The sequence below is a fragment of the Gymnoscopelus braueri genome (assembly GCF_963280865.1).
Source record: "Gymnoscopelus braueri genome assembly, chromosome: 9".
Lineage (NCBI taxonomy): Eukaryota > Metazoa > Chordata > Actinopteri > Myctophiformes > Myctophidae > Gymnoscopelus > Gymnoscopelus braueri.
Genome location: NC_137610.1, coordinates 28,211,251 through 28,236,840, shown reverse-complemented (window position 1 = coordinate 28,236,840; position 25,590 = coordinate 28,211,251). Strand labels below are relative to the sequence as shown.

The window sequence follows — 25,590 nt, the reverse complement described above, 5'->3', positions numbered from 1 at the left end:
GTCTGCCTGTCTGTCTGTCTGTCTGCCTGTCTGCCTGTCTGCCTGTCTGCCTGTCTGCCTGTCTGCCTGTCTGCCTGTCTGCCTGTCTGCCTGTCTGCCTGTCTGTCTGGCTGGCTGGCTGGCCGCCATGCTACCTGGATCATGACCTCAATGTAAATGAGGTTCTGGGAGAACAAATTGTTTGTCTGTCCTGGTTGTGCTCCCAAGCCCCAGTCAATACGCCAGGCTAACCTCAGCACACGTTCCATTTGTGCTTTTCACTCGTCCTTTAAATTCCCTCTCCTCTCCTCTCCTCTCCTCTCCGACCTTGTATGCTGTAGATCGGCTGTTTTCGGTACACCTTCGTACGACAAAGTTTAAATCAGGCTTATCCGCCCTGGGTTAGTGTATATCGTTGCTGTCAGGCAGAAACCTCTCATCTCCATATAATTTTTTTTGCAGTAGCAGTAGCCAGCCCACTAATAATGTGTGCATTTTGGAAACAGGTGATCAACTATTACGCCCCCCCATGGCTTGCCAACTCAGATGGTGCGTCATGTGTGTGAGCTTCCAGATCTGCTATTAAAAAAAATTTAAAGGGGAAAATTAGAAATGTCACCCGACTCGATTTGTTTTTATTCAAATAGATTATTGATTATTTTTCAAACAATTAAATAGATTAGTTACATTTTCTGGTGCAAAAGACGTACATACGTACATGTGCCCTGGAGTGTGGAGTCACACGCGAACAAAGCCTGTGTGTATCTAATTAACAACTATTACTCATCCGCTCTCTGCATTACAAAAGGCTGCCTTGCCTTGCCTGGAGAAATGGATGGTTGTGGAAGATATCACAGCAGCTCCCAGCTAGAGCTGAATAGGTTCAGCGTTGTGGTTTTTTTCACTCTGTCAAAGTGATGGGAGATGAACACAGTGTATGGGCGATGTACACAGTGTATAGTAGAGATGTACACAGTGTATAGTAGAGATGTACACAGTGGAAATGTACACAGTTAACCCATTCAATCCGGGAACACATCTCTGTCATTTTAGATTTATTTGGCTATTCAAAAATAGCAGATCTAGAAGCTCATAGTGCGGCACCGAGTGAGCTTGTAGATCTGCTATTTTTGAAAAATCGTGAAAAGTTGTGCAAATCTTTGAGTATATATATTTTTAAAGCAAACATTTGTAACTCAAATCATCTTTGCTTTTGGGAGTCCCTGGAACAAAATATTTAACAAATGTTCACTTTAAAAGTATATAATGAAAGATTTGCAAAACAAATCACGAATTTTTTTTAAATAGTAGATCTACAAGCTATAAGCACTATGAGCTTGTATATCTGCTATTTTTATATAGCCAAAGAAATCTAAAATGTCAGAGAGTTCCCAGATTGAATGGGTTAAGGAGTTTGCTGTTTACACGCAGTAGCATCAGAGATGCTGTCACACTGCAGAAAAATCTCTCTCTCTCTCTCTCGTCATCCCTCTGGACGATATGTCAGTCAAAGCTAGAGAGAGAGAGAGAGAGGACGCACAGGAAGCTAAAGAGCGGAGGGCATTGGAGCGCTTGTGTTTCAGCTGTCAGTACAACACCGCAAAGATGATGAGGAAGAGAGGGACGGGTTTGGCTCAGGACATACAGTAAAAAGCAAAGGACTGTATGTAAACACAGAGGGAGAGAGAGAGAGGGAGGGAGGCAGGCAGTGAGCAGAGAAGAGGAGAGGAGTGAAGGAGAGGTAGATACTTGTAGGTAGGTACTTGATCACACTAGAGCGTCACACAAAAGCATCAAAAGTTGCAGATCTACAAGCTTGAAACACGGCGCAAAGCGAAACGCGGCGCAAAGCAACGCGTTTTGAATTATTTTAACCGTTTTGGACCGTTTCCAGCCGACAGAGACGATATAGCAGTTGGTATCCCAACCTGAAAATGATTAACAGTTATTTTCACAAGAAAATATCACTTTCTGCACCTTTAAGTGCAGTATAATATCTCAGGATATAGGTTTGAGTTAAACATTGTATTTTTTACTTTTAAACAATGGATTCCAAGTTTGTGTTGGGTGAAAGCTGCCATGTCAAACTATAACACTATGCTTCTATTTACTTCACACTTGACTGTTTCGATTGTTAGTATTGTATAACAGGCTTTGGGCAGGGAAACTGAAAAATAACACAGAGATCAGGACAGAAATATGTTCTGTGACAACAGACTTCTATATACAGTATCTTCTATATACAGTATATGCTTTAACGCCTCCGCACTGCTGCACAAATCTATGGCCATGAACTCAGGCATGCATTATATCGTCTCTGTCGGGGGGGAAACCTCTTATGTCCAAAAGTGTTACTTTTCAGGATTCACATTAAAAAGTAGCAGATCTACAAGCTCAAAACGCTTCACGCTCCGTTTCGAGCTTGTGGATCTGCTACTTTTGCTGCTTTTGTGTGACGCTGTAGTATGATCCAGTAGGGCGTTAATTTACGAAAATATGGATATAGGAGGTTTCTGCCCGACGGCAGCGGTATTCACTTTCAGTGAGCGATACGGCACACAACTGAGTATGATGCTGCGCTCACACGGACAGATACAAAGATACACCGATACACAGCAAATTTGTCGCTCTGTCGCTTTCTGTGCTGCTCAACACGGTCGTTGACGTCATCAAGCGTGCGTCCGTCATCGGAGCTACAGTTATAGTTTTGTATCTTTGTATCTGGAAGTTGAACTCGGCCCAACTTCAATTTGTATCTTTGTATCTTTTGTAGCAGCTACAAACGCCGGATGCTGCTTCATGCTTGTATGCTTCATGGCGCTGGTTTCCTTTGAAAATGAATGCCAGCATGTACTGTATAATCTTTGTAATTGTAAAGTAAATGTCTCTTGTGAAGACCAAGAAATTGGTCCTCACTCACTGTCTATTTCTCAAATTGTACTTGTGGAGACATTTGGCCCTCACAAGTATAGTAATACAAGTACACACACACATACACCCACACAGACAAATGCACACGTGCAAACACTTCGCAAGTGTTCATTGTGGTCAATACAATGTTGTCTAAGGTGTGAATAGGCCGTTTCAAAGTTCCTCTCGCTGTGTGGAGATGAGCTGTAATTTCCCAAGCGTTGTCACTTTGACAAACACTCAGACGCATTGTGCCATAATCGCAGTTGACAGCGCTGGTCAATAAAGGAAGAGGATCGAGTAATAGCTTTTTTTTTTACCCTCTCTTCTTATGACTCGGACTGTGAAGCCTTTGAAACGTTTGAATGAAACTACCTTAAAATAGGCGAACGTGTATGTATTTCTAGACGTCTCTTTCAAAGTATTATCAAGTGTAGGTCATACGTCATTATTATGGAGAGAAGCATATAATAGAGTCCATTTCTTTTTTTATGCTGCCAATACAATACCTGCAGCTCTGCCATTTCATCTGAAATTCACCGACGTCAACAAAGCCATACGATGTTGTCTTCAGCAGCCGAGGGAATTGTTATATTGTTGTATTTTTCCAGAGTAAGGGCCAGTTATAATGTTTTGTGTATTATTTTGTCTTTCCAGAGGCTGCACTCCACTTTATGAGAAGTGTCCCTTTGATCCCTCCTCACAAGAGGAAAAAACAAGGTTATCTGCTTTCCACCAAACGGACAAAGCGCAGGTCAAAATTGAAAAAAATCACTGTCTTTAAAAGCACCTTGCTTTTGAAGACATAATAGAGCATGGGCACCTTGGTGACTGTGCCTGGTAAGACATAGATCAGGCACAGACCCCATCATGACATCATTGGTTTAGGTCCTGCTAAAATGTGTCTCTTTTTACCATGCAGATGCATGTTGGTTACTTGTCCACATAAGTTATGTTATAGCTTGACCACAAATGCTAAGTTGTTCAGATAGTGTGTTGTTTACACACTTCCTAGGTTTGATGTTTACCTGGTATTCTAGTCACTTTGTAAAGCACTTCATTTGTTTTCTTTGCGCTCTATTTACGTGACCATTTACCCTGTCGTTTGATGACTGATTCATTCCATTTACTCTGATCTTACACTCTGTAAGTTGTTCAGGATAAGTGAGTGTCTGCTAAGTGCTTAGATTGAAAAGAAGTATCGCTTTCTCTCTCTCTGCTCGCTCCCCTGTCTCTCTGCACCCATACTGTCTGAAAAGGAATCTCCGTCTGGAAGCTTGATCTACAGTATACTTTAGTTGTGTGCCGGTGTCACGCATCGAAAATAGCAGATCTAGGAGTGTTGTGAACAGTTTGGTAGGGATGGAATCAAGTGAACAAGACTTATAGGCACTGAATGACTTCCTCCTGATCACTAGAGTTAACCCATTCAACGCATCTGTGTCATTCTTTATACTTAAGTGCCGCGCTACGAGCTTGTAGATCTGCTATTTTTGAAAAATCATGAAACTGTGTGCAATTCTTTAAATATATATTTTTAAGCGAACATTTTTAACTCAAATATTTGCTTCTGGGGATTCGACAAATGTCTTCTAAACCCTAACAGTTTTTTTGTAAGAATTTATGATGCTGTATCAGTGGTGCTCCAACTTTTTCCATGTCAAGGAAAATATTTTGTTCCAGAGAAGCAAATATTGGAGTTAGAAATGTTATCACAGATGCGATTGAATGGGTCAACAGGTGAGAGCAGAGACATAGAGATCATGACTGTATATAGATTTGACAGAGTGGTTAAGGCGTGTACCACATATAGGCTCTAATGCAGCGAGTCGCAGGTTTGATTCCTGAGCCTGACGACCTTTGCTGCGTGTCTCTCTCCCCGTCTCTCTCTCCGGTTTGCTGTCCATCTCAACTGCACTATCTAAATAAAGGCAGAAAAGCCCCCAAAAATACCCCCCAAAAAAAAGGATTTGACAGAAAGGCAGGCTTAGATATTGCTGCAAGAAGTATATTGTCTCTAATATTTTCCTGAAAAGAAAAGAGCAAATTCATCACATTTGGTCGAAGAGAGAAACTCACGAGGGGTAAATTTGGAAGGAAGGAATTAATCAGTTTGTCAATGGAAGAGAATAGGAATGAGGCATTATTCTGATTAGTGTTAGTCGATTGAGAAATGTGGGTCTTGTGTGGCAGATTTCATAATTGTCTTTGTTATAACAGTAGATTGAATTTTCATAGATCTCAAAGTCAACTTGTAATTGGTTTTCGCTCCATTTCCGTTCAGCTCTCTGGCAGATTATTTTTGCCATCCTTACTTTCTCTCTGTTTCTCCCAGGTGCTTTTGTGAGTGAGCTTGTAGATCTGCTATGTTTAGTGTATGACGCACAGTGGTGTAAAGTAACTAAGTACATGCACTGTACTTAAGTACAATTTTGAGGTATTTCTACTTTCTTCAGTATTTACAATTATCAATACTTTTACTTCTACCCCACTACATCTCAGAGGAAAATATTGTACTTTTACTCCACTACAATTATATGAAAGAATTATGTAATTTATGTTAACTAGTTACTTTGTAGATTTTGATTATTATTACAAAAACACACTAAGTAATGTTTTAATCCGGGACTTCTACTTACATTTCTTCTACTTCTACTTGATACTTTCTACTTTTTTGCCGATATCCGATATTCCGATATTGTCCAACTCCTAATACCGATACCGATATATGCGTTATATATGATCCAGGTAACATCACATATCTAATCAAATAAAATAGTTATAATATCAATATCCAATAAATCTAATATGATGTTGTTAGGTTTTCAATGAAGTGAGTCCCGGGACTCACTGGTGGTCATTTGAATGATAGATTAGATGTTGGCCTATTTGACAGTGCATCCCTATAACAGAGTATAATATTGTCCAACTCCTAATTTCCGATACCGATATCAACCAATACCGATATATGTGGTATATGATCCAGGTAACATAATATCTAATACAATAAAATAGCTATAATATAATATATAATAAATCTAATATAATACAGTGATCTTGTTAGGTATTCAATGAAGTGAGTCCTAGTGGTCATTTGAAGGAGTCCTACTAATCGTAGTCTACTTAGATTAGATGTTGGCCTATTTGACAGTGCATCCCTATAACGGAGTACATCTACATTGCAGTATTGATACTTTTACTTAAGTAAAACATGTGAGTACTTCTTCCATATCACTGATGACGCAACACGCAAGCAAGTACAAATCAGACACCACAGAACTGAGCCCATTCCAGTGCGGAAAATACATTAAAGAAATGATCGATGGCCTCTCCTCGCCCGTTTCGTGCATAAACTCATGACGGGTATTCAGATAAATTGCAGGGCGTTTCTTAAATAGATAAGGCTCTAATCTGTGCGACATTTGATCAATGGTTAATCTGCCGGAGAAATTCTATTAAAGGACTGCGGGCTCATTAGCCAATAGATCTTAATCCTATTACTGCCCTGGCTGCTGGGGGACTGAGAGACTGCCTGCCAGCCCGGACAGCTCTGTGGGGGCATCTCACTGGAGGCAGGCAGGGAGAAGGTCAGGCACAGAACAGCACAGCACAGCACAGCATTCAGCCGTTCTCGTAATGCCAGCTCAGTCCCATGCATCCTGTGCAATCATCACTGTTTTCTTTTCTTTTTTTTACTTAACCCATTAAGACCGGGACAGCATCTGTTATTTTTTTTTCTTTCCTTTGGCTATTAAAAAAATAGCAGATCTACAAGCTCATAGCGCGGCACCGAGTGCCGCGCTATGAGCTTGTAGATCTGCTATTTTTTTTAAATCGTGAAAATATGTGCTAATCTTTGAATATATATATTATTTTAAAGCGAACATTTTTAACTCAAATCTTTGCTTCTGGGGGGGGGGGGTCCCTGGAACAAAATATCTTGAGATGGGGGTCGCCGGCCAAATACATATCATTTTGGGGGTCCTTGACATGAAAATGTTTGAGAACCACTGATTATAGCAACGTAAGTTTTTTCAAAAAACTTTTAGGATTTAGGGCGCGCTCCCACCAAGAGTTGGCTGGCCGCTGTTAAACGCAGGTTGTGCGCGGCCACAGTTTTTTGCAGCCAGCGGATTCTAAAAAACGGGAGTGTCGCGCCTGTCACTCACTTTCAGGAGCCTCCCCGTAGCCCGCACCGCCTGTGCCTGCTGCCTTGAGCACCATGTTGCTTCCTGAGTCTTGAGACGGTCCGCCTTCGACTCACCCGATTGGACAGAGGGAGAAAATCAGCGCCTGCCTCCAGCAGTTTTATGCTTAGTCGCGGAGAGCAGATAAACGCAAGGTCTGCGCGGCTAGCGGAAAAATCTGCTCTTGCGTGAATCAACGCATTTGCATTGACAATGCATTGGCAGATTCTGCAAACAGCAGCCAGCCAACTCTTGGTGGGAGCGCGCCCTTAGAAGACATTTGTAGAATCCCCAGAAGCAAAGATTTGAGTTCAAAATGTTCTCTTTAAAAAATATATATTCAAAGATTTGCACACATTTTCAAGATTTTTCTAAAATGGCAGATCTACAAGCTCATAGCACGGCACTCGTTGCTATTTTTGAATAACCAAAGAAATCTAAAATGACAGAGATGCGTTGCCAGTCTTAATGGGTTAAAGGGCTAGAACACTTTGGTAGAGGTTTGAGTTGTGTAGTTGCCTTGCTATGATTTAACAACAAAGGTGGGCAAGAAATGAAAAATAATTTGCTCCATTGACTAGAAAATGATAATTCAAAATATGCTCCTTGACTTACATTGATTCAGGAGGAGCTCTTTTAGACCTTAAACGAACGCAAACAAAACGAATTCTGACAATACCCAGTACTAATTTTTATTAAGAAGAAAACCCGGGCTGGATCCGGATCTTCAAATAGTAAAATCAACGGGAGGATTTGTAACAATAATCTAAATAATGTGTGTAATGTGTAATTAAAATGTTTAAATAATTGTAGTGGAGCAAAAATTACAATTCTACCTCTGAGATGTAGTGGATAAATTGTATTGGGGGAAAAAAGTAAATACTCAAGTCAAAATACCAATTGTACTTACAGTAAGTACAGTAAATGAGTAAATGTACTTAGTTACTTTCTGCCACTGCAGGCTATGGCCAGTCTGTAGCCATGTAGAAGTCCATATTTAGGCTAGACATACTCCTGGCCTAGAGAATATTTACTCTCCACTGTGTACACCTTTGTAGTTTAATAACATCTTTGTTGACATGTGATAGCAGTCTGTCTCCCACACTTGCATACATCCAATTGTTGAAAAGGATATTGGATTTGTGTCTTTTGGGGTTGTTTGTTATTATAACAAATTGAGTTGAGCTGAATACTGGCTTGATGCAAATGGGTAGGTAGATTATATAGGTGGATGAATAGACAGACAGACAGACAGACAGACAGACAGAGATTTGAGCCTGTCAATGTATCTGTGCGTTTGTTTGCAGTGGTGGAAAGAAACTAAGTACATTTACTTAAATACTGTACTGTACTCCGATTTTCAGTACTTTTACTTCTACTCCACTACTACTGTACGTCTCAGAGGGATTTTTTTTTTAATCCACTACAATTATTTGAAAACTTTAGTTACTTTGTAGATTTTGATTATTATTACAAAACATACATTAACCACTTCAGCCCTTTCCTCCATTTGAAAATATCCGATCTACAAGCTCAGACGCATTGTGAGCTTGTAGATTGGCTATTTTCAAAAGATTTGTATACATTTTATACATTTGAAAACCTGTGAAATGGGACATTCTGCATGATGAGTACTTTAAGTACATTTTGATGCCAATACTTTTGTACTTTTACTCAAGTACGTTTTGAATTCTAGACTTTTACATTACATTTGCAGTATTGATACTTTTACTTAAGTAAAAAATGTGAGTACTTTTTCCACCACTGTTGTTGTTTGTTTGCTCACATACTCATTGTGTATGTGTGGTGCATGCTGTGCGGTGCCCAGTGGCATTTCTAAATACAAATCTGGCTCTGTCCCTGTGGCTTCCCAGAATAGTCTTGTTGCATTTGAAACATTCATGCCCCCGTTGTCTTTTCATCGATATGTATGTCCTTCTCTGGCAGTAAGAGCATGCTTAATCGATGGACCCTTTGGACCACATCCTCTGGAACGCAGGACACGTTTTTTATATCAATTATGAATCAATCAATGCTGAAAAATGCCTACTGGGCAAAGAATGAAGTTCAATAGCCCATTCATGGTGCTGGACACATTTAGAAGGCAACACGTGTAACCAATACTGATAACATATGGATGGATTACTGACAGGGAACACTCTCGTCTCGTCTCGTCTAGTAGATCTGCTATTTTCACAGTGTTTGTCTGTGGAACCGAGTCAAACTAAATGTAAAGCCTCAACTCCTACTATTCCAAGTGCTTGTCAGGGTGGGGGGTGCCCACCCTTTTTTTGGGAGGGGGGGGGGGGGGTCGCAGCCTGAAAAGGTTGAGAATCACTGCTCACAGTGGTTCTCAACCTTGACCGTGTCCCCCCCCCCCCCCATTTACATTTAGTTTGACTCGGTTCTACAGATAAAACTTGTGAAAATAGCGGATCTACATGCTCACATTATTCTCAACATTTTTGGCTCTTTCTCAGGTAACATTTCACAATTTGGACAATGTTTGAACATTTTTCATAGTATAGTTTGTTGATTACTTTTGAACTTTATAAATGTGCAGATACCCTGTATACGCTGAACCAGTGCTAGTCTAACACACCATGTTGTCTCTGTCTCCAGACATAGACGAGTGCGCCGATGGCTTCGTGGAGTGTGACAACAAAGCTACGTGTGTCAACCTGCCGGGCTGGTACCACTGTGAGTGTCGTGATGGCTACCATGACAACGGCTTGTTCTCAACCAATGGGGAGTCCTGTATAGGTGAGCCGGACCCTGCCTCTTTTTTCTCCCTTCCACCACGATATAAACCAGGAACGTTTCATACAAGGTAAACTACAAGACAGCTAAATAGCATGTAGAAACATACAAAGTGATGGAAAGTAACTATGTACATGTACTTAAGTAAATGTTTTAGATATTTGTACTATTTGAGTATTTACAATTTCCAATACTTTTACTTCTACTCCACTACATCTTGGATCCAAATATTGTACTTTTACTCCACTCCACTACATTTATTTAAAAACTTATAGTTACTAGTTACCTTTTAGATTGATTATTATTACAAAACATACATTAACCACTTCAGCCCTATATACATTTTGGCCATTTGAAAATACCCGATCTACAAGCTCACAATGTGAATCTGCCCACAATTGTAAGCTTGTAGATCTGCTATTTTCAAAAGATTTTTATACATTTGAAAACATAAAATGGGACATTCTGCATGAGTACTTTTATTTTTGGTAGTTTAAGTACATTTTGATGCCAGTATTTCTATATTGAAGTATTGATACTTTTACATTTTATTAAGGTTTTTACATACATACACAGGCAAAAAATAAAACAATGCAATATGAATATATACATTAAAATGAATGAATTGACTGACCAGGATATGGCTACTACAGTATGTAGACATACGTTGGTCAATCGTTCTCATGTCTTTGTTTGGTTGAGCAAGTTCATCGTTTACCGGGTATTCTATATATGTTTAAATGTGCAGAATGATATATTATATAGCATGCTGTTTAGACAGATGCTAGGTTCATTTTTTTACCCGGTATCCTAGTTTCTTGAGGCACTACACTGTTCTCTCTGAATTCTATATTTATGTGATCATTTTCCTCGTTTATTGTAAGTCGCATCTGGGTAAGAGCATCTGCTAAAGAGCCTGAATTGTAAATTGTATATCGTTGTGGTGAGATTTCCCCTTTTAGAAACGTTTTAGGTTTCATAAGACACTCTGTTGGGACTGTGTGGGTAGTAGCTATTATTGCTGCTGGTGTCATTACTGTGGTGGTTGGTTGGTTGTTTTTCCCCCCTTCCCTTATCCCATTCAATCCGGGAACGCATCTACAAATGGCTTCTAAATCCTAACAGTCTGAAAACCGTATGTTGTTATAATATCAGTGGTTCTCAAGCTTTTTCATGTCAAGGACCACCCAAAATTATATGTACAGTATTTGGCCGCGGACCCCCATCTCAAAATATGTTGTTCCAGGGACCCCCCCAGAAGCAAAGATTTGAGTTGCAAATGTTTGCTTTAAAAATATATATTCAAAGATTTTCACAAATGTTCATGATTTTTCAAAAAATAGCAGATCTACAAGCTCATAGTGCGGCACTCGGTATGAGCTTGTATATCTGCTATTTTTGAATAGCTCAAAGTATAAAATAATGGATAAAGTAGTTACACAGATGCGTTCCCGGTTTGAATAGGTTATAGACGTCTGTTTCCTTTTTGCAGCCCTGCTCAGTTTCCGGAACATTCTCTCTGTGATGCAGGCTGCCTGCAGGAGTGTCAGCTGTCAAAATAAAAACTCCCTCTATTCTAAAGAAACAACGGAAGCCCCAGACTGTAACACTTCGTCTCTGTCTGGGTGGAAACCTCATATGTCCAAAACTGTTACTTTTCAGGATTCAAATAAAAAAAATGGCAAAAGCAGCAGAGCCGCAAGCTCGAAACGCGGCGCTTTGCGCCGCGTTTCGAGCTTGTAGCGCTGTAGTATGATCAAGTAGGGCATTAATTTATGGAAGAAAACCCACAAAAAGTTAGAATATGGAGATAAGAGGTTTCTGCCCAGACAGCGATGAATAGTGCTGCCTCTGCTCCTCTTGTCAGCCCGACAATTGAGAGACAGACTAGACAAAAAAGAAGAAAAAAAAAGAACGCACAAAATGCAGTCTCAGGAAAGAAAGAAGCCATAACCTGTCATATGAGTTGTTGTTTTTTTGCCAAGCTGTTATAATTTGAACGAAAGGGCCCTATTCGGCCCCTAAATATTCAACTAGCCGATCTACATCGACACGTTGTGAGCTTGTAGATCGTCTATTTGAACTATTTAATAATATTTTTCAAAATAGTAAAAAATGGCAAAAAAACGTTTAGGGGTAAGGGTTACGGCAAATGGGCCCAAAGTGTTTTGTTTTTAGTTTTTTTCTGGGTTACGGTACCGTTGTGCATCGTATGATGCAGTGGCGGCATGTGCACTTTCGCTGAATGAAATAACCTGTAGATTACAATAACATGTAGGTCTATCAATTATTAACCCACAATATAAATCGAATTGTATTCTCTATATAATAACACACTATAACAATAATAATGAAGCCTATTATTATTATTATAGCAATAGGTCTATAATTATGCATCCACACATAACTGAGAGCATTCAGTATACTAGCCAAGATCTGACCAGGTTTAGCATACTGATGCACTGCCTGCAGTGCACATGGGTGAGAGATGAATTAGACTGGGGGCATAGAGTTAAAAATAATAGAGAGGGCACCCGAATTCTCCTCCCATCCACTTGCATTGAGTTGCTCACCCAGCGCATGGGCCTGTTTGAACCCTTCTTCCGGGTTGGAAATTTGGTGGGCGAGGCCTATTTGGGGCTCCAAACGCGTCACTTCTGTGACGCGTTTTGCGTCACAGTGACGCGCTTTGCGTCACAGAAGCGCGCAGCCCCGTGCGCAAGCTCGTGCGCATGCTCGTGAGTCGAGCCCATTGGTCGAAACCGTTTCCTCGTTCATGTGTTGAAGCCCCAGGCCTGCACGCGCCTGCACTACCATGAATGGCCACCATGTCCATTTGGCTTCAATGAAACCACTGGGTTCTGGGGGCTTGACTGGGGGTGATGCAAGTGTTAGTTCTCTCGTTCTCTGAGACGGGGGTGGAGTTGTTCACACATGTGTTGATGGCCTCTGGACTATCGTAGTTGATTGTGAATAGAACATAGAAGGTGTGAATAATTCCTTACAATGCGTTATACTGACGTTTCAACAGAACATTGAATGTATCTGGCTTCTCCCCCTGCGTGTACAGAAACGCTCGCTGGGATGGTTAGCAGACGTTGAGCATACTACGTATATAGTGTGTATTCGTAGAACACACTACTGTTATGATGTAGTACAATTATGAGGTACTTTTACTTTACTTTGAGCATGTACATGTTTCAATACTTTATACTTCTACTCTGCTAAATCTCAGAGGTAAATATAGTATAGTCCATTTAGTTAGGGAAGTTTAGCAATATGTGTGGACCATCTGTGAAAAAAATTACTACCAATAGCTTTCTTCACCAATGTGTTCTTATAGGTGTCTAGAATCACCTCTCAATTAATGTAAACCCAAATCCTCGTGGAAAATCCTGGAGAGCCAATCAAAGTTAAGGAGCCCAGAGGGCTTGGGTGAAAAATATTCAAGTCTAAAATGAACTTGTGAGGTGTCTAACTAGGGGTTTTCAGGGGTGCTGAATCCATTCCAACCATTATTTTTTATTAAAAATGTCTCCCTGGCCATCTAATATTGGTATATTGGTTATTGTTAGTGTATAATCAGTGTATAATCAATGGTAGGGGATTGGGGTGTTGTTGAATTGATTCTATTCTGAAAAATAAAATAAGAAAATAGTGCTAAACACTTGATAAGAGTGTACACCTACTGTGCACATGCTCAGTGGGATACACTGTCTGCATGTGGGGAAGGAGCGGGAGTGTTGCATCCTTGTCCATGTCTGGACGATTTTAAGGTACGGTAGTTTATCTACTTTTTGGCATTTATTTTCCTCTGCTGGCAAAACTTTTGATTACTGTGAATTTAGATGTCAATTTTCTCTAGCCTATTGCTTACATTGAACAACCATTAGTTAAACAATCATGACACTTGTCTTTTAGTAGACAACATGGAAGAGGATTCTGTAGCTTGTGGCTTAAGGTGCTTCATCTGTGGTGGTCCTGAGACTGAGATTTAAAAGCTCTCAAAAGTCACCCAAAAAGGCTATGCACAGATGTTGTCTTATTCTGAGAGTGTGGATGATGCAGCATTAATCAGAAGACTTCATGAGGACTGGAAAAACTGAGATGACCCCAAACTAAGATACCATTTGGAATGCAAAACCGAGCTATACAGTCGTGCAAGAAGTATATCCACTGGATATCGTACGTCTTTTTCATTGTGATGAAAGTTGCCACTTGCAGATTTCAATCCTATTCTATGTTGTGAGTGACATCATAATTTAATAAAAACTTTAAACATAATCTATTCTTTAGAGCAAGATGAGCAAGACCAACTGCCAGACAGGAAGAAAAGACGCAGGGCATTGTCTGGGTCAAGTAGTTCAAGTGCTAGCTGGCACACTTGATCTACCATAATACTTGCATCCTTGGCAATGAAGGTATCAATGTTGGCACATTGAAAAGAAACCCTGGTAAGTCTTTTGTATGTAAGATTCAAATGAATTTTGATAATTGTTTGTCTTGCTCCTCATTGTAGGTTTCCACTCAAAGTCAAATAATTTAATCATGCACATACTGTATGTGGCTACCTTTTATCCAGACAGAGCTTGGCAGTTGTATCGTGCACCTGATAATGTCTACCAGGACCGACTGAAAAGGAGTTTGATGCAGAGAGCAAAGCGACGAGGTGATGACTGGGGACTTGAAGTCGCTGGTCGCCTGGTGGCAGAAGTGGCAGTATATCATATTCGATGCAGAAGAGACTTTGAGAACCCTGTTACAAAGTCTGAGGTAACATTATATGGATACACAATACAGCTGTACAATACAACTCACATTTCTTATCCTCAGGGAATAATTTTTTAATAGTGAAACTTTTGACTTCAAAACAAATTATTCTGCTAGATTGATATGGGTCCAGGAATGAGGGGGACTAATAAGGATAAGAAATGTGAGTTGTATTGTACAGCTGTATTGTGTATCCATATAATGTTACCTCAGACTTTGTAACAGGGTTCTCAAAGTCTCTTCTTCATCGAATATGATATACTGCCTCTTCTGCCACCAAATCTATAATACCAGACAGGCGACCAGCGACTTCAAGTCCCCAGTCATCACCTCGTCGCTTTGCTCTCTGCATCAAACTCCTTTTTAGTCGGTCCTGGTAGACATTATCAGGTGCACGATACAACTGCCAAGCTCTGTCTGGATAAAAGGTAGCCACATACAGTATGTGCATGATTAAATTATTTGACTTTGAGTGGAAGCCTACAATGAGGAGCAAGACAAACAATTATCAAAATTAATTTAATCTTACATACAAAAGACTTACCAGGGTTTCTTTTCAATGTGCCAACATTGATACCTTCATTGCAAAGGATGCAAGTATTATGGTAGATCAAGTGTGCCAGCTAGCACTTGAACTACTTGACCCAGACAATGCCCTGCGTCTTTTCTTCCTGTCTGGCCGTTGGACTTCCTCATCTTGCTCTAAAGAATAGATTATGTTTAAAGTTTTTATTAAATTATGATGTCACTCACAACATAGAATAGGATTGAAATCTGCAAGTGGCAACTTTCATCACAATGAAAAAAAACGTACGATATCCAGTGGATATACTTCTTGCACGACTGTATAGCTCGGTTTTGCATTCCAAATGGTATCTTAGTTTGGGGTCATCTCAGTTTTTCCAGTCCTCATGAAGTCTTCTGATTAATGCTGCATCATCCACACTCTCAGAATAAGACAACATCTGTGCATAGCCTTTTTGGGTGACTTTTGAGAGCTTTTGAATCTCAGTCTCAGGACCACCACAGATGAAGCACCTTAAAGGTTCGATGACATTCATTTTCACTTTTTTAATTTGTTATTTTTTTTTGGGGGTTTTATGACCTCAATTACACCCAAAAAATCTGAACTTTGAACATTCAGTGGATTTTCTGTGGTCTGGGGTTTTCTGAATAATTAGGCTGAAAAGTAATCTGAGCTTGGCCCTTCGACAGTGAGGTCACAGTCGATTAATCCCGCCCACTCTCCTCCTCGCCCCTCCCCTCCCCTATCCTTTCCTTTGGGGGGGGCGGAGCAGAGGCGATGATTGACAGGCAAAATCCCTCACCAGCGACACCCGCAGGCAAAGATTTCTTTTTTCATTGCAGTTGAAAAGGCTTTAGAAATGTGAGACAAAAACACCTACAGTGAATCACTGGAGTGGAATTTTCAGTTAAAACTTTTTGTACACGTTTGAAGGACCAGGACAAAGACTCTGAATGTGGTGTAAACATGAATGTCATGATACCTTTAAGCCACAAGCTACAGAATCCTCTTCCATGTTGTCTACTAAAAGACAAGTGTCATGATTGTTTAACTAATGGTTGTTCAATGTAAGCAATAGGCTAGAGAAAATTGACATCTAAATTCACAGTAATCAAAAGTTTTGCCAGCAGAGGAAAATAGATGCCAAAAAGTAGATAAACTACCGTACCTTAAAATCGTCCAGACATATTTGCCAGGATGCAACACTCCCGCTCCTTCCCCACATGCAGACAGTGTATCCCACTGAGCATGTGCACAGTAGGTGTACACTCTTATCAAGTGTTTAGCAATATTTTCTTATTTTATTTTTTAGAATAGAATCAATTCAATAACACCCCAATCCCCTACCATTGATTATACACTGATTATACACTAACATTAACCAATATACCAATTAGATGGCCAGGGAGACATTTTTACAAAAAAATAATGGTTGGAATGGATTCAGCACCCCTGAAAACCCCTAGTTAGACACCTCACAAGTTCATTTTAGACTTGAATATTTTTCACCCAAGCCCTCTGGGCTCCTTAACTTTGATTGGCTCTCCAGGATTTTCCACGAGGATTTGGGTTTACATTAATTGAGAGGTGATTCTAGACACCTATAAGAACACATTGGTGAAGAAAGCTATTGGTAGTAAATTTTTTCACAGATGGTCCACACATATTGCTAAGATTCCCTAACTAATTACAGTTATTTGAAAACTTAATTTGCAAGTTACCATTGTAGATTTAGATTATTAATTCAAATCAAACATTAACCAATTAAGCCATATTTTATACTTTGTCTATTAAAAGAAATACAACCTCACAACGTGAGCACGATGCGCTGTGAGCTTGTAGATCTGCTATTTTCGAAAAGGTTCGCCAAATAAACTTTTACTTTGCCGCTGCAAGTACATTTTGATGCCAAAGTAGATGTTGAATACAGGGCTTTTTATTTAGTAACAGAGTATTTTTTACAGTATATTGTGGTATTGCTAAATCAGCGTCCTTCCTATTTGCAGTGCGCTGTAAATCAAGCTCGAGTGTGTCAGTGTTTTTCAAAGGGATCGGTACGACGGTGGAGAGAGAGAGAGAGAGAAGGACATTACAGTTTACAATTTAAGCACTTAGCAGACACTCGTATCCAGAGCGACTTACAAAGTGTAAGATCAGAGTAAACGGAAGGAATCCTAGTCGAACAAATGACAGGATAAATGGTCATTAAATAGAGTGCAAAGAAAACAATGGAGGGCTATAAAGTAATGTAACCGTAGGATGCCAGGTAAATGTCAAACCTAGAATATGTCTAAATCAGTGTTTCTCAAAGTAGGGATGGTTGTGGGGAGGGCAAGTGGGTAGGTGTGGGAGGGATTTTGGAGTTGAGAAATTAAAACTAATCCATTGTGAAAAATGTGTAATTCATCATTCAATTCATCACTTTGCGTTGTATATCGTCTCTGTCGGATGGAAACCAAATGTCCAAAACTGTAACTTTTCAGGATTCAAATTCAAAAACCACAAAAGTAGCAGATCCACAAGCTCAAAACGCGTCGCTTCGCGCCGCGTTTCCAGCTTGTGGATCTGCTACTTTTGTGCGACGCTGTAGTATGATCAAGTAGGCCGTAAATTTACGAAAAAAACACAAAAAGTTAGAATATGGAGATAAGAGGTTTCTGCCCGACAGCAACGATTATGTGAAAAACTGAACATAAACCTTGTTAAAAAAGAAAAGCATGTGTAAGCGTAAATCGGGCGTCAAGCAAGAGCCAGCTTTTTTTCAAGAAACAAAACAAACAAAACAACACATAAGTGCTATTCCCACGGGCCGTGCATTAAAATGGTGTGACCTGTGTCTAGCATATGCCCCCAATTCATCTCTTTCAACCCCCCAACCCCCTCTGCAGATATTAACGAATGCAAGACGGGGCGGAACACCTGCGCCAACGACACGGTGTGCTTCAACCTGGAGGGGGGCTACGACTGCCGGTGCCCCCACGGGCGCAACTGCACCGGAGACTGTATCCACGACAACAAGGTCAAGCACAGCGGGCAGATCTGGGTGCTGGACAGCGATAGGTGCTCCGTCTGCTCCTGCCAGGTGAGAGCTGTGTGTACGTGTGTCTGTGTGTGTGTGTGTGTGTGTGCGCGTACGGGGGATCATGCATCATGGGAGCTGTCAAGGGGTAAATATAATTAACCACTTAAATCCTCTAATCTTAGTAAAACGGACAGAAACAGTACTTGGACTGATTTTTCTTTTTACGTCTACAACAAATCTCTCCGCCCAAAAATAACCAATCTACAAGCTCACAACGTGTCAACGTGATGATGATAGAGCTCACCTGTCCAGCACTATTTCAGCACCATGGACAGCCCACGGTTCATGTAGTTCAGAACCATGGACAGAGCTCACATGTCCAGCACTACTCGGCACCATGGACAGCTCCACTCTGCTCAAACCTACTGTAGCATTGCAACCAAGCCCCCAGAACCGAGAGGGAGCAGTGGACATGCTGGCCAATCATAGGTACTGCAGCTTATTACGGCTGGGGCCAGACACATGAACGAGCGAAAACGGTTTCGACCAATGGGCTCGACTCACGAGCTTCCTCACAAGCTTCACGGAGTTGCGCATGGTGGTGACACAAAACGCGTCACATAGGCCCCAAATAGGCCCCGCCCATCACATTTTCCAACCCGGAAGAAGGGGTGAAAAGGGAGTATGCGCTGGGTGAGAAACTCCATACAAGTGGATGGGCGCGGATTTCAACCCACTGCTTACCATATTATTATGATGTTTCCATGCTTTTGTCTTGTATTTATTCAACCTCGCCAAATAACCCTTAGGCTAGCCAAATTTTCGAAAGATTTTAAACATTTTCAAAATGTAATCAAATGGTAATTCTTGTTTTACTTTTTGTTCTTAGTTTCAAATACAGCAGATCTATTTGGCTACTACTAGCAAAAATGTTTGGAAAAAAAGCTCACAACGTGTCGCGATGTGACGTGATTCAGATCTACAAGCTCGTAGATCTGCTTTCTCAGTGAAGATATTTAAAGGACGACTTCACCCATTTTCAATATCTTCATATAATTGGTCCTCACTAATGCTCATGATAAAATGGTTAAAAAAAAAAAACTACTCGGTCTGTGTCTCAGAGGAGGGCTGTGGACACTTCTGAGTCCCGTCTACCAGTGACATCATCGATGGGGAAACCAATCTAATAGAAACTGCAGGCTTTCTATTCCTGATAAGTTGCAATGCAATAATAGAAGCCATTGTTCTCGTGTTAATAAAAATCTAAATAAAAGATGAAATCTTGTTGGAAAGAAAATGCCTAACAATGATGTCACTGGTAGACGGGTTTCTGTACTGTCCACAGCCACAGACCGAGTAGAAAGAAATGGTACCATTTTATCATGAGTATTAGTGAGGACCAATTATATGAAGATAGATTGAAAATGGGTGAAGTCGTCCTTTAATATAGAGTGAAAAGTATAGAGCCCTGTGGGACTCCGGTGAACCAAGTATAGGGATTAAGTGGTTAAAGGCCAAACATTCTCAGATTTCTGGCCACGTCCTCGGCGAGAAATCTCTGTTAGTGCCGTTGTCTTGATTTATTTGGACTTTATTGAAGAGGCTTGTGGAAACAGGTGGTGTGGAAAGCGCATTCTATCAACAACACAAATGCCTAATTTTTCCCCCTGATTATAAGATCACGTTCCAGTCATGTGCTTGATAATTCAGCGTTTCACTCACCCTAATGCCGTGTGTGTGTGTGTGTGTGTGTGTGTGTGTGTGTGTGTGTGTGTGTGTGTGTGTGTGTGTGTGTGTGTGTGTGTGTGTGTGTGTGTGTGTGTGTGTGTGTGTGTGTGTGTGTGTGTGTGTGTGTGTGTGTGTGTGTGTTCCCCACAAGCATTGTAGAATAGGACAATTTTCCTGGTCCTCGCAAGAAAAATGTTTGTTTTATGGTGAAAAAAAAGGGATTTAGTTTTACAACTAGGAAAATATTCAGTTTGGGTTTAGACATTTAGAGGTTCGGTTTAGCTTTTTGGGTTAGAGAGTTATGCCTGATTTATACTTGGTTGTGCACCGGTATACTTGCGCACCAACAATATTACAGGCTCACAACGCATCACAGCATGATGCATTGTGAGCTTGTAGATCTGCTATTTTAGGCCGAATATTTCTTTATTAAATGGCATTTATAAAATCACCATCCTAAAATGCTGATGTCCTCACAAGTATAGTAATACAAATGTGTGCGCGTGTGTGCGTGCGTGCGTGTGCGCGTGTGTGCGAGTGGTGGGAGGCGATTATGGCAGATTAGTATCGGTGCTGCTGAATGATTCGAGCCGCAAATTATTCATTTGATTACAAAGGACGAGGGCAGAAACGGTTCCCTAATTAAATGAGTCATCCTAATTGATTTGAGAGATGGAGGAAGTGCCTGTCAACATTAGTTGTGTTGAATGGCTGAGATAGAAAGTAAACATGTTTGTTGTTTGTGGACTGGGAGAGGACAGGACAGACACAGAGCCATGTTGGATTGGATTGACCAAGGTCAACACCAAGATCACAGGACTGGACCACACACACGGCGAGTCACATTGCAGTGGCCAGACGTCCCGGTTAGGCCCGGGATTGTCCCCGTTTCAAGCTGGGTGTTTTCAACATTCACTACCAAATCATCCCACAATGAACACATTGACTGCCATGAATTAATTCATTAATTCATCATCCTTGCCAGGGTTTTTACCTTATTTTGAAGATCCACGGAGACCCACGGAAAGCCACGATGTGGACACGGATGTAAAAAAAAAGATGTCTGGGGGGAGGGGAGGGTCTTCTTCTATCCGAAAACATGTTTACATTTCTGTTGTTATCGGCAGTTGAATATGGCTCGTTTTCACCAAAAAAAGAAGACATCCGAGCTACTGAAGATGTGTTTTTCTAAATCTCATAACATGGGAGTCAATGGTTTCTTTTTTTTTAGACGACCTCATTTCTGCTTCTATCATTCTCTCGCAGTCAAGGGATCATTCATAGGTTGCCCAAGAGCGCCCTCTTGTTTGGGTGTTTGAAAATATGGTCACCCTAAGTTACATCCCATCTATATCGAATAGTGTCCGCAAATAAGGGAAAAGTACCTGTCCATCACCACGGACTCTAGGGGTTTGAATCCACAGCAGTGCATCTGGCTTGGCCGCAAGCGTCTATATCAGTGGTTCTCAACCTTTTTAGGGCCAGCGTCGCCCTTTTCAATATCCAGGTCCTTAAACAGCAATCAAAAGGTGCGAATTGCAGGTATCAAACAAGAATCATTCATATTAATGGTTCTGGTGTAAAATACACAAGAGCATTATGGACTGTGCTCAAGGGATTTATGGTATATGATGCCAGTCATATTATTTGATTTGATTTATGAGTGGACTGCTTGTTGGTAGTCATGGCTGCCATTTCCCACCTGATGTTGTGCAGGAGTTCCGACTGCTCCAGACCGTGCTCAATAACTGCTAGCTCGCATAACGTCTTGAGACTAGGACTTAAGTCTAAAATATGCAGATCGTTTGGTGTGTGGCGTCCCCCAAAGAAGATGATACGATCCCCCACCGCGCAACTGCACGGAAGGGTCCTTTCCATTGGCCACCGGCCTTTCCCTTTGGTCTCAACCGTCTTCCAGGAGAAGGTCTCTGGATTGAACTTCCACAGATCATTGAAGAAGGCATGGTCCCAGTTAAAACCACAATATATGTATTGTTCTCCATTGTAGTTAAAGGATGAACGATCAAAGAATCTTTCCGTAGGAGGCTGTGCAGAAGGCGTGCTCAGCCAGCAGTTGGTCTCTGTGTCAAACACACTGAGGACGTGGGAGTATCCATAGCGTCCAAATACAAACATCTTTGTCCCAATGACGGTGGCAGAGTGATATGCTGCATCACGTGCAGTAGAGCCTCTGGTGTTAATTAAAGACCAGACCATTGAGGTGGTGTCCAACGTGTAGATGTCATCAGTGTATACGATCGTCCTCACCCATCCGATTCCTCCATAGATATACATGACCTTCCCCAAGGAACAGGCCAAGTGGTTCATCCTCCCCTCTGGAACTGTCCCAGAAACCCTGGGTTTGAACCATCTGTGGGTGTCGACATCAAATGCATAAAGCACGTTGTGGCAACGATGCCCTCCCCAGATGTAGATGATATGTTCTATCAGCACAGCTGTGTGTCCCTCCACAAGATGGCGCCTTCGAGTTGCCACTGGGGGCAACGTCCTCCAGCATAAAGACACAGTGTTGAAAACGTGGACACCATTCCGATCCCCGAGCGCTCCAAAGCAGTACACATTGTGCTCCACTGCAACAGCAACACAACCGTGTGTTACTGGTCCCCCATTCAGATGTACCGTCCAGCAGAACATCTCTCACACTGTTGCTCTGGTTGGATTTCTAAGCCTTGCTCTGAAAAACACCGAGTCCTAATGTGTGCATTATCGCTTATATTGGTTCAGTGGCACATACTTTATGTCACGCAAAGTTTGGGCAATCCACAGAGCCGATCAGTTGAGTTGGCCAATCAAGGAAGCCGATGACGATGACTGGCAAATCGAATCCCACAGCAGAACACTGACTGGACACTGTTCGGCAGCGTTGACAAATCCTTTTCAAAAGGAGGATGATGCTACAGGCAGCTGGATGTGTTGGTAAAAGTTGTTTATTTGACGATTCATTTTGAAGGACCGGGTTGTGATGACGACATTATGATGTCATTGCGGAGAATGGCCATTGACGTTACAACTTTATTGTCACATCTCAGAGTACAGAAAGAAAGAAAAAGGGGTGAGGGGGGGAGCAACTGGGAAATATCAGACAGTAAAAGAAAAACACATCAAGGAGAGGCAAAAATACAAATAAAATATATCTACATACAGTATACACATAGCATAGACCAGCAGGTATACAGACAGTATGTCAGTATGTACATGAGGTTAGACATAAGGTGCGAGCGAGGTGGTCGGTAGGTCCACATTAGCAGCAGGTACTATGTACATGGGATTAGACAAGGTGCAAAAGAGCATCAACACATTGTCAGGTTCACATAGAATGGTAGACCACATAATAAGGTATAATAAATCCCCATGGTAGATCCACAAGGAAAAGGAAAAGTCCATGGTTGGTCAGCCCTGGTGACAGGGTGGTGGTCAGGCTTTGCTCAACAGTCTGATGGTGGCCGGGTGGAAGCTGGTGGTTCCAACTGACTGTCTTCTGCGGGATGTCAACAGAACGTCAATACGTCGTTAAACACAAACACACTATTTTGGACATGTCACTATAGGCAGAAACCTTTAAGATTTTCCATTTTCAAACATTTTCTAAACTAGCGGATGAGGTCAAATGTAGTGTTGTGGGCTTGTACAGTAGATTGCTTATTTATTTCTGCTATTTTTTAGACATAATGATACCTTGTGAAACGGGACATTCTGCATAGTGAGTACGCAATCTGGGAAAAGAAATCAGAGATAATTTTTTTATAAATCTCATAACATTGAAGCGGACAGGGTGAAAATGTTTTAGATGACGTCATTTCCGGGTGGATCCTTCTCTCGAAGTCAAGGCATCATTCATAGGTTGGCGAAGTGCGCCCTCTAGCCTAATCACTAAAAACACCAGATGACGTAACATTACATCCATGGCAGTCAATGTGTTAAGTACAAAATGTGAGTACTTTTTCCACCACTGAGCAGTGCCATGAAGACTAGTGGCTGGATGCCAGTGCGTGGCAAACACCTGCTACAGGTGTTTCAAAATGGGTCATATCATGTCGACTGTCTGGCAGAAACATGGTATCTCCGTATTTCCTCTTTTTAGGTTTTCTTTCATAAATTGATGCCCTATTTTATATGACAGTGTCGCACAAAGGTTTTTGAAAGTGTTCGCCCTCACCGCCAAAGGGGAGAATTCTCCCCTTTTCAGTCAATGGTCTGAACCGCCAAAGGGGAGAATTCTCCCCTTTTAATTATTTTTCTTTTATTCTGTTTTTGAATTCCTAAAAAGTTTCTCTAATTTTTGAGTATAAATTTATAACCCTAACCCTAAAGAGAAAAAAAAAAAAAAAAAAAAAATCCATTCACTTCAATGTTAAAAAATAAACGGACAAATAATTCACATTGTTTCTATAAAAAAATGATAAAAACCCTGGCAGTGGGTGATTTTATTATGAAAAAACTTTGGCGGTGAATGTGATAATGACATGACCAAAAACAGGGACACCAGGTTGAATGTCTGTCTGTCTTAGAGTTCTCAAATTCTGCCCAGACCCGCCCCTGCCCGACGTTTTCTTGTCTGTCTGTCTGTTGGTTTTTATAAATATTGAACCAATGACAAGTATTAACAAGAGCTTGTTGTGACTAGATAACAACAACATTGGATCTATTGGAAGGTTCTTTTTATCTACAAGCTCACGGAGCTACAAGGTTCTACAAGGCCACGTCGCGAGGCCTTGTGACCTTGTAGATCGGCTATTTTTGTGTGATACTGTAGAATGATTGAACTAGGGCAAAAAAAAGCATACAATTTTTGTACATTTTTTAATGTTTATTTTATTTGAAAGTGAAGTATCCCTTTAAGTACAATTTTGAGGTATTCTTACTTTACCGGGGTATTTCCAATTTTCTGTACTTTTAATTCTACTCCACTACATCTCAGAGGCAAATATTGTACTTTTACGCCACTACAATTATTTGAAAACTTGAGTTACTAGTTATTTTGTAGATTCAGATTATTATTGCATAACATACATTAACCACTTCAGCCCTATTAAACGTTGGCTATTTGAAAATAGCTGAACTACAAGCTCACAACGCGTCGCATCGTGACGCGTTGTGAGCTTGTAGATCTGCTATTTTCAAAGGATTCTTTATACATTTTAGACATTTGATAACTTGTGAAACGGGACATTCTGCATAACGAGTACTTTCTACTTTTGGAACTTTTAAGTTCATTTTGATGCCAATACTTTTGTAGGCTACTTATACTCAAAATAAATTGTAGTAATAGTAGAGCAGATAGTAGGAACAATCGTTCACTTTGTGATACAAGCGTGAAAATTGGCATGAACATTCCTTTAGGTCAACTCTTTGACTTTTTTAATCGAGCCACTCAAAAATCCAAGATGGCGGCCATTTTTCAAGATGGCCGATATCTTAGTGGGCAGTTAAGTGATATGATGGTTTATTTGGTGATACAAGCATGAAAATTGGCATGAGCAGTCTCTGTGGGTCACTTGACAATAGGCCACCCACAGCTACTTGAAATTTCAAGATGGCGGCCATTTTTCAAGATGGCCAACACTTTAGTGGAGCATTTAAGTTATATAATGGTTCATTTGGTGATACAAGCATGAAAATTGGCATGAGCAGTCTCTGTGGGTCACTTGACAATAAGCCACCCACAGCTACTTGAAATGTCAAGATGG

General features: G+C 40.9%; 1 protein-coding gene across 1 annotated transcript in view; it reads left to right on the top strand.

Annotated features, from left to right (window-relative positions):
* nell2a (neural EGFL like 2a) overlaps nucleotides 1-25,590 on the top strand; it is a gene marked incomplete at its 5' end in the record, with an annotated part of 218,220 nt that overhangs the window by 174,140 nt on the left and 18,490 nt on the right. The window contains 2 exons of the mRNA XM_080438099.1: nucleotides 9,699-9,839; nucleotides 18,021-18,214. Of these exons, the coding sequence (XP_080294225.1) occupies nucleotides 9,699-9,839; nucleotides 18,021-18,214 (335 nt within the window). The remainder of the gene's footprint in view (nucleotides 1-9,698; nucleotides 9,840-18,020; nucleotides 18,215-25,590) is intronic.